Consider the following 16,751-nt stretch of genomic DNA (forward strand, 5'->3'; position numbering starts at 1 on the left):
AACATAAAATAAACATTTAAAATGGGGGGGTACCCCACTTGTTCTGGTACGTATTGTTTTATCCTTTCCATCCTGGGTGTAGGATAAAAGAAACCCCTTATTTGCTTGTTAGAAGAAGAAAGCTCTCACTTGAAGTTCTTAGTTGGCAGATGTCAGTTGAAAGCTCTGCTTATGGAATATGCCGCAGTGTCAAAGTCTGTTGGATAATTTTAGACGAGTGTGTCATGTGTGACATGGAAATATGGCATGCCATACATTAGTGATTTCCCAAGTGTTTGGAGCAGGTAGTAATGTGCTGGGAAAGTGCTCTTTATCTCTCCACACAGTGTACTTGTAGAGCAGTGGGGAAATGCTTTTGGTGGAAATTACTTTAGTCAGAAAAAGAATCCATTTACAATATGCGCCTTCTAACATCTTTCAGACAATGCATTGTATTAAAGAGGCATTTTTTGATTAATGTTTTATAAACATTTTTCAGCATGACAGCTTAAAGTCCCTGTAAAATTGTAAATGCGCGCATGGTGTTCACTTCCATAAAGTCAAACGCCGTCTCATAAAGTCTAGTCGGATCCTGTCAACCACAGTGACACAGAATCAGTACCTGGGAGCATTAAAATTAATTTGCTTCATTTATATTACTGCAGTGATCGCAAGATGAAAAGAGTCCTATATTTAAATTTTACTTGAAAAAGAAAACTCTTTTGAGTAAGTTTGTTTGGTTTTTTGAAATTATTGCCCTTTTTTTCTCCCTAGTTAATGAATGGAGTGAAAATGGAGTGATAGTCTGCACAGTAACTTTATGATGGGCTCTGGAAAAGCACAAGTCCGATCCTTCAAGGCTCTTCCTCTGAGCACTCAGATGCTTAGAGATAAAGACAAAACAGTCACTGACCCTAAGAAGCTAACAGCTTAGTGAGGGAAACACACACACACACACACAAAGCAAGCAGCGTTAATAAATGCAGCAAACGCTAGGCTGAAACACCCCAGTTGGGTAAGCCTAGAGCAGAAAGGAGCCTTGGGACGTCAAGGATGGCTTCCCAGAGGAGGCGAGTTATAAACTGTGGGCTAAGGAATCGGGCAGGTCAAGAAGTGGGTGGCGAGCATCCTGGGCAAAAGGAACTCATGTGCAAAGACCGAGAGGTGAGACTTTAGAGCCTAGAGCATGGTCATGGGCACGGGTTGGGGAGAGGAGGTGAGGGAGGGGCACCACACTCTTCATGGCTGGAGCACAGAGAGAGCCCAGGGGAGCGTGGTGAGACGTAGAGAGATTTTGTACTCAGCCTGGTTGCAGACTGGAAAATACCCTGCAGAGGACAAGCCTGAAGGCAGAGAGATGGGTTTGGGGCGAGGGTGCGGGAGCGGGTGAGGGCTGACCGAGCCCTGAAGGAAGGTCACGGGGAGGCAGTGGGAGTGGTCACAGAGGGGCCGGTGAGTTACCTGAGTGAGGGTCCTCTCACATACCTCGCCCTTTAGTTAATCTGTGAAGTGAGTGCTAATTGAATGAACGATTGAGTGAATTGTTGAAAGGGTGGGTGAAGTGGATGAAAGGGTGGTGCATTACATGGGCTTCTGGAAAAAGACATAGCGATGCTCTCTGATTTGACTTGATGGTCAAGTTTTGCCAAATTTGTGGCCAGGTGACAGAAATTGCAGTGTGGTGAGCACAGTGGCCCTCACAGTCCCAGGACTCTCTCTATTGCATTTCCAGTGTTCGTCCTGATAGTGCTGGAAACACGGCAAAGATGCCCTAGAACAGAGATCGTAAACTCGCCGCTTCCAAACATCGCCAGGGTGGCCTGGACCACTTGGACGTGGAATCGTACAATAGTTACCTCCCCCTCCACCCCACCTCCCACTTCTCCCAACTTCTCTTCCTACTCTGACCCTCAAGAAAATGAAAATGCACAGGGTGGAAGCTGCCAGGAGGGCGAACAGGGGGAAACTGAAGAAAAGCAGGGGAAAGACTGAGATATAAAGAAGAGATTGTGAAGAAACTAATAATTGAAAAGGAAAGTGGATAATTGAATGATCGAGAAGTAAGGTAGAGTTTCAGACAGAGGGAACAGAAAGGTTCCCAAAACAAATAGCTTGACTTGAATCTCTGGAGTCCCCCTCCCCTCATCTGGGGATTAGCCGGTGGTGAATCCACCCTGAGAGAGTGACAAGCAAAGACGCAGCAAAGGGACCTGGCCCCTAATCTCCGGAAGCTAAGTTTTTCTCTCTGATGTGGTTTTCAATCATATTTTTAACATTAGTCACTGAGAGTGGTGGTGATAGGAAATCTGATTAACAATTAACAAGAAGGTACTGCAGGCGCACAAAGTGATGAAGAGAAATCCCTACTTCATTCGACAGATGTCTACAGCAGCGGCCAGTCATGGGGGAGCCCTCTCTTTTCCAGGCGAAGTGGATGACTGGGATGTGCAGCCAAGTGAGAGAGGGCCTGTGTCTCCAGGGTGAGTCAGGCAAACATGCCACGCCACCAACATAGGGCACTAAAACAGTGTGGAAAGCGGGGAGGGGACAGTGAGGAAATGAAGGAGTAATAAGTTCAGGAAGTAGCCGGAGCTGGGGGAACAAAGGAAGAAGTTGGGGTTCTCAGAACCTAGAAGACTGGAAAGGAAACAGGGGTCAGACCTTCAAGGAGGGGCACAATGGACTAGCCACTGGGGCCGAACCCCAGGCCCCTGCGCCTTCTCCAGCCTTCCTCTAGTGTCCAGGGGCCGCCTGCTGACGAGGAGGAGCGATGTTTGCAGAGCCCCAGCCCGGTCTGTACAGAAGAGTGTGTTCAAAGATGAGACGGAAGAGCTGAAGAACCAGCCCAGGACCAGAAGAGAACTTCATACAAAGTGATAGCAGGGTCCACAGAAGGTAGAAGTTCACTTGTACACTGGAAGTTTCTTGAAGGCAGTGTCAGTCTGGGGTTCCCTTGCCACTATTGGGGTAGGCCTCGCGGTTACTGAGCTCCTTGCCACTGTGAAATCACAGGAATACCCTGGCGTGGGTAGCAGGGGAGTGTGAGGTCTGCTGCCCCCGGAAGTGCTGCTGGGAGGGTTAGGGGCCCAAGGGGAGCGAGTTCTGAAAGGACTTCTGGACGAGAAAGCTCTGTGCATCCCAGGCCCTCTTCTGCTTCATGGAGCTGCCATGCCTGTGGCATCTGGAACTGAAGACCTCGGAGGCCTTGACCCTTACCTGACACAGAGAACTGGAAACCCAGGTGGCCTGGATTGCAGTAAAGACTCCACCACTTGGGAAAGTTTTCTAACCACTAATGAGGCGTTTCAGTCTCCTCATTAGTAAAATGGTGCAAACAGTAGGTTTCATCTACCACCGAGAATTGTTGTCTGTTCATATGGGAGAGCCCTTGACAGCACCTGGCATCTCGTAAACACTCACTGCATACAGACCATTATCATTATTACTGCTATCTTTTCATCACACTACAGTGAATTCATGTCGCTTCCATTAAGATACCTTGTGAACTTGCATATTGGAGCAGCAGCCCTGTGACCACGTCTGTGAGCTTGCTTGAGCTTGCTGAAGAACAACCCAGAGCCTGCCTGAACTTAGCCAAGAAAGCGTAACTCAGGTGATTTAGCCCAGCAGCCATCATCCTCGAATTTGGGGTCAGAAACCCCTGCTCTGACCATTTTTTAGAGACACATACCTCCATATTTCTATCGTTTGCTCCCTTTAGCCCCACTATTACTCCACACCACCCCTGAACTCCTTCGCATCATCCTTTTGGGCCAAATAACCTTTCCTGAAAACAGGAGTAGTATATGTTCAGGTCTTCTTCATTTCTCATTGTAGTAACTTTCTGGGACTATAATTTTTTTTTTAGATTTTATTCATTTTATTTATTTATTTATTTATTTATTATTTATTTATTTATTTATTGGCTGTGTTGGGTCTTTGTTGTGGCGTGTGGGCTGTAGTTGTGGTGAATGGGGGCTACTCTTTTTTGCGGTGTGTGGGCTTCTTATTGTGGTGACTTCTCTTGTTGCAGAGCACGGGCTCTAGGCATGTGGGCTTCAATAGTTGTGGCACACGGGCTCAGTAGTTGTGGCCTGCAGGCTCTAGAGCGCAGGCTCGTAGTTGTGGCACATGGGCTTAGTTGTTCTGCAGCACGTGGGATCTTCCCGGACCAGGGCTCAAACCCGCATCCCCTGCATTGGCAGGTGGATTCTTAACCACTGCACCACCAGGGAAGCCCTCTGGGACTATAATATTAAAAGCTGCTTTTCAACATCTAACACTGATCTAATTCAAACCCAATAAGTGGATTAAGCATATTACTTTTAAAAGGAAAACTCCTTTGTTCTTTATATTAGTGAGAAGACAGAAACTGCAAAAATCTAAATGCATACGCTTGAAGCTTTGAGAGAGACTTTGGGAAGAGTTAAGTGTTTGCAGTTTATGGCAATGATATGTGAGGCTATGAAACAGAAAGCAGCCATGAAATACATTTTTGCATAAAGGCTTGAAATTTATTAGAAGGTAAAAATAATTGAAAAAGCAGAGCTTTCCTCACCGGGCTATCTTAAAACGTTATTTATGTGCCATCATTGTGTGTATTTAGGAGCCTGGGTCCTTTTCAGTGGTTGTTCTCAAAGAAACAAAAAGAAAGCTAAGCTGTTAAAACTATTCAGTTGAAAAACTGATGTACATACACAGCCGTACTGACAAGACCACATTAAAGCAATTGGTGATAATAGTCAAATAACCAGTGTCTGAATTCTGTTACAGAAGCTTAATAGTTACATATGTTAGGCAGCTGTTTACAAAATATGCACGCCTTGCCCTGGATATAACAGAGTGGTAGACTCAGAAGTAGTATTCATTTACCTGAGTTCCATTACAGCCTTCACTGTGGGGTTTAATATTCAGCACAGATTTTAGAATTCATCTGCCATATACAGTACTGCTTAAAGCGCTTTGAGATTCTTGGCCAAAAGAGAATGTGCAAAAGCCTTTATTAACGTCTATTTGGCTAAAGTACCCTCCTACTTATAGCCATATATACCATACTTTATCTTACCATATCCTTTCAGCCCCAAAGTGAACTTGGGGGCTGTGAAATGGTGCCAGGCAGGCTTCCCTAAAGACCAATAGAGTGTTTCACTACTAAGCAAGAAAAGATCCTTTTTTTTTTAAATTGTGGTATAGTTGCTTTACAGTGTTGTGCAGAAAAGATCAATTTTTCACCTCTACCTTACTAGTATGCCTCAGCCTTCTTGAAGAAACTCTATTCCGAAATCTGAAAGAGAAATTAAGAAAACTCTCCCATTTACCATTGCAACAAAAAGAATAAAATACCTACAAATAAACCTTCCTAAGGAGACAAAAGACCTGTATGCAGAAAACTCTAAGACACTGATGAAAGAAATTAAAGATGATACCAACAGATGGAGAGATATACCATGTTCTTGGATTGGAAGAATCAATATTGTGAAAATGACTATACTACCCAAAGCAATCTGCAGATTCAATGCAATCCCTATCAAATTACCAATGGCCTTTTTTACGGAACTAGAACAAAAAATCTTAAAATTTGTATGGAAACACAAAAGACCCCGAATAGCCAAAGCAGCCTTGAGGGAATAAAACGGAGCTGGAGGAATCAGACTCCCTGACTTCAGACTATAGTACAAAGCTACAGTAATCAAGACAATATGGTACTGGCACAAAAACAGAAACATAGATCAATGGAACAAGATAAAAAAACCCAGAGATAAGCCCACGCACCTATGGTCAACTAATCTATGACAAAGGAGGCAAGGTTATACAATGGAGAAAAGACAGTCTCTTCAATAAGTGGTGCTGGAAAAACTGGACAGCTACATGTAAAAGAATGAAATTAGAACACTCCCTAACACCATGCACAAAAATAAACTCAAAATGGGTTCGAGACCTAAATGTAAGACCAGACACTATCAAAGTCTTAGAGGAAAACATAGGAAGAACACTCTTGACATAAATCACAGCCAGATCTTTTTTGATCCACCTCCTAGAGTAATGGAAATAAAAACAAAAATAAACAAATGGGACCTAATGAAACTTAAAAGCTTTTGCACAGCAGAGGAAACCGTAAACAAGACTAAAAGACAACCCTCAGAATGGGAGAAAATATTTGCAAATGAATTAATGGACAAAGGATTAATCTCAAAAATATATAAACAACTCATGCAGCTCAATATCAAAAAACAAACAACCCAATCCAAAAATGGGCAGAAAACCTAAATAGACATGTCTCCAAAGAAGACATACAGATGGCCAAGAAACACATGAAAAGCTGCTCAACATCACTAATTATTAGAGAAATGCAAATCAAAACTGGTGTGAGGGCCTCCCTGGTGGCGCAGTGGTTGAGAGTCCACCTGCCGATGCAGGGGATACGGGTTCGTGTCCCGGTCCGGGAGGATCCCATATGCCGTGGAGCGGCTGGGCCCGTGAGCCATGGCCGTTGAGCCTGCGCGTCCGGAGCCTGTGCTCAGCAACGGGAGAGGCCACAACAGTGAGAGGCCCGCGTACCGCAAAAAAAAAAAAAAAAAAACTGGTGTGAGGTATCACCTCACACCAGTTAGAATGGGCATCATCAGAAAATCTACAAACAACAAATGCTGGAGAGGGTGTGGAGAAAAGGGAACCCTCTTGCACTGTTGCTGGGAATGTAAATTGATACAGCCACTATGGAGAACAGTATGGAGGTTCCTTAAAAAACTAGAAATAGAATTACCATATGACCCAGCAATCCCACTACTGGGCATATACCCAGAGAAAACCATAATTCAAAAAGACACATGCACCGCAATGTTCATTGCAGCACTATTTACAATAGTCAGGTCATGGAAGCAACCTAAATGCCCATCAACAGATGAATGGATAAAGAAGATGTGGTACATATATACAATGGAATATTACTCAACCATAAAAAGGAACGAAATTGGGTCATTTGTTGAGACGTGGATGGATCTAGAGACTGTCATACAGAGTGAAGTAAGTCAGAAAGAGAAAAACAAATATTGTATATTAACGCATATATGTGGAACCTAGAAAAATGGTACAGATGAACTGGTTTGCAGGGCAGAAATTGAGACACAGATGTAGAAAACAAATGTATGGACACCAAGGGGGGAAAGCGGCAGTGGGGTGTGGGTGGTGGTGTGATGAATTGGGTGATTGGGATTGACATGTATACCCTGATGTGTATAAAATTGATGACTAATAAGGACCTGCTATATAAAAACATAAATAAAATAAAATTTAAAAATTAAAAAAAAAAAGAAAAAAGAAACTCTATTCCCCACTATCTTCTCTCCTCTCCTTGTTAGACAGGCTGCTAACTTGCAGTGAGAGTTACTGGTGCCCTTGAACCGACCACCTTTTCAGTTTTAATCTGTTCTAGGTAGAGCTTGGAGGTTTACACAGTGAAAGGAAGATGGAAGGATTTGGCGAGTCGTTCCAGACCTTCCCTTTCTAGTTCTGTGAATATACACAAGGGAAAGATGGTGCAATCCGAAGTCCAGTTTTAATGGCGTACGTCTTTAGTTTGATGACAGACTGAATTTGCCTCTAGGTTTTCTGTCTTCCTTGTTCCTCAGGGATTCCAATGCTGAAGATCGTGTTTGCAGGCCATGAGTACCTCTCTTTAATATCCGTCCCCTTGCTGATCTACCACCCGGTGCAGATCCTTCTGGGAAGTGTGTTGGTGCCAACAATAAGGTCTTGGATGGTGTCAAGGCAGAAGGTGAGACTCTAGAAGAATCTTATTTGGATCCAAGTCAGATTGAAATGCTATTTCTGAATCTTAGCTGTTCATATGCTTTAACTTTTGCACATATAACCTTGTTCTCAAGTACACATTTTCTTAACTAAATACGATAATAATGACGCATTATCCAATTCAATTTGAACAAGAAGATTGAGGGCTAATTGTTATATATTGTTATAACAGCACGATGATACTTAAAAGGTAGTCTTTAAAAACCCTTTTTAATTTGCTCATATTGAAGGGCATATTACAGTGGATTAAAGTTTCAGTAAATATACTCAAAATATATGTGCCCCTCTGCTCGGGTGCCCACCATCTTTGCCCACCTGATCATTTGTATGTGTCCTGATTTCACATGCCTTTCTAAATATGATAGCACCTGGATTTATCCAGAGTGTCTACTTTATTTTTAATTTTCCGGACACATAATAACTTCTTTGTACTATGTGTTTGGGAATTAAAAAATAAAATTTCAGTAGCAAAGGAGGCCACACAAGGATGTCAATTGCACCACAGTTGGCTCAGAAGTCTTGTTACTTATTTGTTATTTGTGGATTTGATTTTCTAAATTATCAGCCAAACTAAAATAAACTAAGTGACTCATACAAAATTTAGATGCAGCACATACCACGGAAGTGCCCATAGCTGGCTTCTTCCCAGTGGCTCAGACTTTGCAAGACTTCTTTTGCCCACTCACAGGTGGCAAGGAGATAGCCAGTGGCATAGCACTTGTGTGTCATGTCCTTAGTGTCCTGAAAACGGAATAGCCCCACTACAGCCTGTTAAGCTCTGTGTTATGCTAAGCACGTGCCAGCCTCCACTGAGTTCGGAGTGTGGGCCCTTGAGCCATCCTGCCAGCTCTGCCACCTTACCCCCGTGTGACCCTGGCCGTGTTACTTCACGTCTCTGTACCTCAGTCTCTGCCACACTAAGACTCATGATAACATCTACTCTTTAGAGTTGTGGAGGATTACGTGGCAGGTATTTGACAAAAGCTATCTGATATAATCACTGTTATCATCACTGATGTTCCTTATTTTCTACAACACTGTTGGTAGCAGGCTCTGCTATCCCCATTGAACACGTAGGAACTAGGCCCAGAGAGATGAGCAACTTGCCCAGGGTTATGGGGGTGGGTTTACTCAGTGCTAGACTTAGGACTTGAACCCTGGTCTATGTGTCCCCCAAAATCTTTCCCCTACACCACAACGATGCTCCAAGAAACACAAGATTGCTTTTGTTTAATTTTTGGTACTGAAGTACAGTTAATTTACAATGTTGTGTTAGTTTCAAGTGTACAGCAAAGTGATTGTTATATTCATAAGAATATATATAAGAATAAAAATATATAGGAATATATATTCTTTTTCAGATTCTTTTCCATTATAGGTTATTAGAAGATATTGAGTATAGTTCCCTGTGCTGTACACTAGGTCCTTGTTGTTTACCCATTTTATATATAGGAGTGTGTATATGTTAATCCCAGACTCTCCTAGTTTATCTCTTTCCCCCCCACCCCCAAGACTGTTTTTAGAAGGAGAGCCCTAGGTCCCCAGAATCCTGCCTGAGAAGGTAGCCCTCCAGCACCTTCCCTCCTCTTGTTATTGAACAAAATGTTAGCAAACACCATTCTGTGCTGGGGACCACTCCAGTCTGGGGTCTTCCCACTCAGAATTGGTACAGGAGCGTTTAGTAATTTTCTTTCTTTTGCTATTTGTCCCCTTTGAAAACTTCATTTGTATATATGCTCGTGTTTAACAATGTGTATGTGCATGATAGACCAGAATTTATACATATAAATTTTGACCAAGAATGAAGAAGATTATTTGAAAATCCTAATACTCCATCAATAATATACAGTCATAGTGAACGGCAAGTTAATCAGAATGAAGTTCTCTTCTAAATGGTTAAAAGCTCTGGGATTTATCCTGCAGAGTAACCGAAGCATTTCCAAAAGGGAGACTAAACTGGACGCTGTTCATTTTTCCCTTTGCACAGAAACCACTCCAAACCAGGGGGCCAATGGCTAATGTAGAATAATCCAGAAGGCTTGGAATATTTAGCCCTTTCCACCTGGCCACAAAAACAAAGTGTCCATCGTAAGGGTATCCTTGAGTGTCTCCTCTGCTTTACAGACAATACTGACTGAGACCCACAGGCACCATCTAATGCACAGCAGATGGGATGAATAGCCATGCCGGGTGCGGGGGAGATGCCAGATTCTGCAGGCCAGTGAGGTGGGCGGGTGAATTTATTTGGATCCAGGGGTTTGGATCATGGGTTATATAATGCTGTCTAGGTGGGCCTCTTTTTCCTTCTTGTAGCATAAATTATCTGGTGTTAATTGATGCTCTCACTTTGCTCGTGGATACAGTCCAACTCTGATGTCATGTTTTCCTTTCTCGTAGGGAGTGAAGTTGATGAGGCCAACAGTATAAGGAAGGAGGTGGTCTTTCCGCAGCGATGTATATACATACAGGGTTGTACATACAAACAGTTCTGAAGATATGTATTTGTGAACATTGCTTCAATGCATATTTTATTTTTTTACACAAAAAAAATACGACATAACTGTTTAAGTGCCTTAAAATGGATTTGACGAGAGCGTTATTTCCAAAACCTACTTTGTTTGTTACTGCCAGGGGTGGTTCAGTATTTTGGACTTGTTCTTTTTTTTTTCTTTTTTCCTAACAAGGGAAACAGTCATCATAAGTGACAAAAAGCAAACACGTTTTCCTCGTACCACCTTCTGTGCAATACAGCTCTCTACTAGCTACTGTACTGTTTGGAATGAGGTCACACCATCAGGAAAATGCTCTTCTCATGACAGTGAAAATTTCCAAAGTCTTATTCACGGATACTTTGATTTCCCGTGTGATTCTTTTTTTCTGCAACTGTGACATGCCTCTTCCTTATCAACTCAGCAGGGGTCATAGATTGAATAGATGCTGAAAAGCATAAGTCATCTGCATTTCTTGACATCAGTTTTTAAGACATTCCTTCAAATAGTTTCCACTCAGAAATTCCTCACTTCCATTACAAGAGATTGTGGTGTTCTATGTCTTAAATTTATTATAAGCTGCTTCAAAGAAAGGGCCTGATGTTTGAGTTATGAGTCAAAGTACGTGCAGTTTTCAGATAAACTACAGGATTTGGGTTTCAGGATTCTTAAAATTATATTTCAAATGTTTTTCGTTTTTCTTCCATTATTTCTTTCTTACCTGTTTTCCAGCACACTTGCAAACTCATAACAACCAAATGTGAGACCCAAAAACGTTACAGTTAGTTCGAGAGCAGCAACAATTAATGATGGATTCTTTCACATTCCACAACGGAGACCAAAATTTGTTTCCTGTTACACAGATGTGCAGAGCACAAATTTCCTCTTTTAGCCAGAAGCAGCCTGTTACATCTTTGAATTAAGCACACTTAAGGCATTTGAGACAAGTTATTAATGAGAATTTCCTTGGCAGATTTGACGAATGTTTGCAACATTTAAAACAAAAAATTAAATCACATTGCTCTTACAAATAAATGAAAATATAAAGGTCATAGAGGCAAACAAATGTTACATATACACATTCTGTATAGCTGGATGGAAAGAAAACTAGACACAGAAGATGCAAAAACATTCATCAACCAAAATATTAAGTAAAATTAGCTCCCAGTTGGGCATCAGCTTGCCATGGAGTATCCAATATTTGCTTCTACTATGTCTGGAAGAGCTTTCCCGACCCAAATAGAGAATAAAGCAATGTATAGAAATAAGGGAACACTTTTTCTGTTTCCTGCACACCATTCTCTCACATCCTCTCTACATGTCTTTTCGTGATTTGACAGATGATATTGGCGTCATGAGTCACACCATATCTTCAGCAGCTGTTTTGTTGTTTTATCAACAACAAAAAATCATTCCTTAGAAACTCACCATGTTTATCAGTATCGTACATCATTGTTACTACCAACTCTCATCTTGTGTTACTTCTGACTCATTTCAATGTCACTGGACCTCATAAATTTCATAAGAGTTAGCCTGGGTGTGAGTTTTAAGGCTAGTGCCAGACCCTGCAAAAAGCTATGCTAAACAGGCTGTTTGGCAAGAATTCCTATTGTCAAGAATTTCACTTGTGTTTAAAACTACAGTAATTTTGCTTACATATGGAGCACAGAAAGGTTTTCATGTTTTGTTCCTGCAAGCTTCTTTGAATTTCAGAGTGAATGAAATTGTCTGTCTGAGCTATCATAAAAATCTTCTCCCTAGCATTAGAATACTGATTTTTTTCCCCCAACTTATCTACCTCTGTTATCTAACACCTATAGTAGGTGTGACTATGGGATAAAATTCAACTGAAACTGATATAACATTTTACCTTTTGCTTTAAAAAAATGTGTTCTGTTTTCAAATAATCTTCTTTACATAGTGAATTTTGGTGGCTTTATTGATGTGTATACTATTTCTTTTTTTACACAAATGTTGTGCATATTTTTCCATAAAGGACAAAAAATAAAATCAAAATATATTTTAAATTCATGATTATTGGGGTTTAATTATTCATTTCTTAAAATATGTTGTTATATCTATGCACTATCTCTTTTATGCATTTGTTTTGTCTGAATGTATTTATGAAAGAAATACGTTAGATTATAGTTTTGTTTTTCCACCTGGATTTTTTTTAATGGTTGTTATGAAATTTGATTTTATAAATGGATGAGAATGTTCATCTTTTCATGTGCTCTTTTCTAAGTTTTAAAATTTTGTGGGTTCTTCTTTTTATTCTTCCCTCTTCTGGTTTAAACTAACACACCCCTGGCTAATGTTCAGTGTTTGTTTATGCTAAATACCAAATTTTTTCAAAAGGATTGGTAAAGTAATGACATGGATTATTTATGATGAATGGAAGATGGACATAATTCTATGATTAAACAAAGATGTTTTGGAAATCACAAGAGAACCTGCGGCTTATTTTTAACCTGATTTCAGATATACACTCATAATGCCTTCCAAGTATCTGTAGATTTCTTTTAATTCATTCCAATCCTCTTATACTATTTGTGGTTAGCTGGACATAAGTTTCATAGTCTTCCCAGGTATCCATCTCAATACCCCACCACGCCATAACATTAAAATCCAGAACCAGCCCCTGCTGGTTAGAGATTTTCTCAGCATCAGGGTTGAGGACCAAAGGAGAAACATATCCAACAGAAGGACAGAGCACAGGTGATCTGAGTTTTCGCCACCTTGTCAGTTTTTTCAGGGATAGAAATATGAACCCTTAGAATGCAGAATGCCTTTTCCAAACCCCGCGTTTCTTCATGGGTACGTTCCCTTTTGTAGAATTCCATACCTTTGTGTTCTCATTTTGCTGTCTTGACTTAGCAAGCCTCTTCTCCCTGGAAGGCTGACAGAAATGTCACCTCGTCCAGGAAGCTTTCCTGCTCCCCCAGTCAGTTCTAGGCGTACTCCCTGTGACGTGCCCTTAGAACAAGTCCCTCAAGTCTTCCAAAACCTTTGCTTGTCTAATCATCACTTTACATTTCTGTCTCCTCCAATGTGGTCCTCATCTGTTTTCCTCCTGTGCCTAGCACAGTGCCTGACTCAGATTAATAACCAAAAAAACATTTTCCAAACTGTGATCTTAATAGGTAAGACATGAACCCTCATAATTATGAAAGTTCTTCCCTGCATATAGATCAGTACTCAGTTACAAGAAAAACTAATTTTTTTTTTTTGCTACTATTCCTAGCTAGCCTGAGGGAAACTGTGAAGCCACATTGTGCTGCTGAGAGAAATGCATGGCTTCATAACTGTGTAAATACTAGCTCTCCAGGTTGAAGCTGCAGATGTGATATGCAAATAACTTTCATCTTTTATATTTTGACAGAACAATAAACCCTCAATAATTCAGGCTAAATCAGCTTGGGTTGATCTGAATTAGAGAATACTTTATATGCATAAAAAATAAAGCGTTTTATTTATCGGAATTCTGACATACTTACTATAAAGACTAGATACAAATTATTATGATTATCATCATATTATTGGTTTATGTAGATACATACAAAAGGTCTTATAAGAGTACTCTCTTTAGCAAAGCAGCTAATCTTATTTACACTATAGGACAGTTTCTCAAATGTGAGTAAAATACTAACCTCATGTAAAGGGAAAACAATTTCTCATAGACCCTGGAGAACTTGTCTACAGAGCCGATGATGAGAAACTGTATTAAACATTAAACATCACTCTAACGATCGGTTGGTGCCAATGTGCTTGTAAACACAGGTGCAGACGAGAGCACTGAAGTCACAGGGCTGAGCTGAGTCACGGGGTCACCCAGAAGATGCCCACAAGCCTCTCCAGACCCTCTTCCTCCACCGAGCTCTCCAGCATCTCAGACTCCACCACCCACACATGGAATTCCATTCCAGTTCCTTGATTTCTACCAAAGTCTGCACACACTGAGTTTGGGGGGATAGAGAAACTTAAAATGGAACGTTAGGAAAAAAATGGAATGTTAGACCTCCTGTTCCCACCAATCTCCCAGCCACCCTCCCACCCGGAATTTCTCACTGACCGCCCTTCCCCGTAACCCCATCTACCTGCCACAGAAGTTCAGCCACCTCTTTGTTCATTCTCTGACTTCCTGAACTTGCCCTGGGGCCAACGGCTATATACCTAACAGAAACTTCCTCATTTCCACTTTCCTCTCATTTCGCCAACTGGGCGTTGGAATGAGACAACATGAGGATTCATGTATGTCCTGGATGAGCTGTAGCCCAAACGTCGGGGAGGAGATGGAAAAGGAGCTGCGACTTCTCTCTACACTAGCAAAACAGGCAAAGTTTGTGAATGGGTAATTTATACAAAATGGATAATAGACATATTTTTAAATATTCAGTCTTAACCAGAGATCAGGGAAATATATGTTTAAATGAGATACTATTTTTCACCTATGAGATTGACAAAAAGTTGAAAGTTTGATAATATTCAAATATTGATAAGGGTTTGGGGAGAGGGACCTCATGCCCTTCTAGTTGGAACATAAATGGGGATGGAATTTTCTGGAAGGCTATTTAGCTGAAAGTTTAAATATATGTGTTCTTCAGCCCAGCTCTTTGGCTTCTGTGAATCCAGAAATAGATAAGTGCCCTAGAATCTACTGACAAGGACATTTCAGAACATTGATAAAGCTGAAAGGCCACCCAAATTCCCCAACTTAAGGAAATGTTTAAACACTCAATGGTATGTTCTTATCATAGAACGTTATTTTGGCATTAAAAGAAATGAGGGTTACTGTGTAATAACAATGTATTGTTGAGTGGGAAGGAATAAATTTCAGGGAAGAATATGCATTTTGTCATATTATTTTTATATATCCTATTTTTTCATTAGTTATAATATATGTTACATATGTGTAGGGACACACTCCATACATAAGAAATGTTTAGAGGTATAAATATAAGTAACATTACTGAGCTTTTTCTTTAAGCCTGGCACTATTTCACGCACTGTACATTATTTCATCTAACCCTCTCAACAATGCTATGAGGTAGGTGGTATTATACCCATTTTACAGATGAGAAACTGAGTCCAGACTAAGTGGCTTCCCAAGGCCACAAAATTAAGAAGTGGGCACATTTTAACCACTCTTAGACTACTTAACAGTGATGATTCCTAGGACCAGGAATGCAGAGGTGTTCATACTTTTAATTGTACCTTTTCTTTTAATCACACTTTGGAAGAGTTCTAACAAGCATAAAGCACAAACTGGGGCCACTTCTGCTACTTCTTGAGCAAATGGCATAATTCATTTCTGAGCCGTGGCGCACTTGTCAAGCAAAACCTTTTGGGGTTGAGAAAGATGGGCCTCTAGGCACATCCTAGGGGGGTAAGGGCCGGACAAGGGAATCTGACTGTCCCATGCATTGAGGTGAGAGGAATCTTGAGTCGGAGTCAACAGCATGGGAAAGGGGGCTGAGAGGTCCAAAAACTGGAAGAAGAGGAACCAGAGAGGAAGTGGGCCAAAGAGAAAAGACAGTCCAGTGGGAAATGTGTGATGGCCTAAGTGATAGTGGTGGTGGTGGTTAATTATCATTATCATTTTTATCTTATCTTTTTCCAGCTTTATTGAGGTATAATTGACAAATAAAATTGTAAGCTATCTGAAGTGTACAAGTGATGATCCAATATACACATACATCGTGAAAGTATTAATGAACACACCCTTCACCTCACACAGTTACTTGTGTGTGTGTGAGGATGCTTAATATAGTCTCTTAGCAAATTTCAATTATGTGATACAGTTATCACCTATAGTCACCACGATGTCCATCAGATCCTCAGCCCTCATTCTTCTTATAACTAAAAGTTTGTACCCTTTTACCAACCTCTTCTCATTCCCACACCCCCAGCCCCTGGCAACCACTATTCTACTCTCTGCTTCTATGAGTTCTACTTTTTTCTTTTTAAGATTCCACATATAGGGCCTCCCTGGTGGCGCAGTGGTTGAGAGTCCGCCTGCCGATGCAGGGGATGCGGGTTCGTGCCCCGGTCTGGGAGGATCCCATGTGCCGCGGAGCGGCTGGGCCCGTGAGCCATGGCCGCTGGGCCTGCGCATCCGGAGCCTGCGCATCCGGAGCCTGTGCTCCGCAACGGGAGAGCCCGCAACAGTGAGAGGCCCGCGTACCACAAAAAAAAAAAAAAAAAAAAAAGATTCCACATATAAGTGGTACTATGTAGTGTTTGTCTGTCTCTTTCTGGTTTACTTCATTTAGCATAATGCCCACCAGATTCATCTGTGTTGTCACAAATGGCCGGATTTCCTTCTTTTTAAAGGCTGAGTAATATTTCATTGTGTATATATACCACATTTTCTTCATCCATTCATCTGTCGATGGACACTTAGGGGCATTGTCAGAGGCACCACGTGTGAGGCGGTGAGAGCAGTGGGTCCCAGGGTAGGAAGTTGCCGTAAAC

The 16,751-nt window shown here is 41.3% G+C and overlaps 1 protein-coding gene across 5 annotated transcripts in view; it reads left to right on the top strand.

The window, feature by feature from the left end:
- Window positions 1–12,718, top strand: part of SLC10A7 (solute carrier family 10 member 7) — a 252,926-nt gene extending 240,208 nt beyond the window's left edge. For all 5 annotated transcript variants that reach the window (XM_082636696.1, XM_082636694.1, XM_082636693.1 and 2 more), the window contains 2 exons: window positions 7,608–7,753; window positions 10,186–12,718. In XM_082636696.1, the coding sequence (XP_082492822.1) occupies window positions 7,608–7,753; window positions 10,186–10,215 (176 nt within the window). In that variant the 3' untranslated portion in view covers window positions 10,216–12,718. The remainder of the gene's footprint in view (window positions 1–7,607; window positions 7,754–10,185) is intronic.
- Window positions 12,719–16,751: the final 4,033 nt, after the last annotated feature.

This window comes from Mesoplodon mirus (assembly GCF_964341445.2).
Source record: "Mesoplodon mirus genome assembly, chromosome: 2".
Taxonomy (NCBI): Eukaryota; Metazoa; Chordata; class Mammalia; order Artiodactyla; family Ziphiidae; genus Mesoplodon; species Mesoplodon mirus.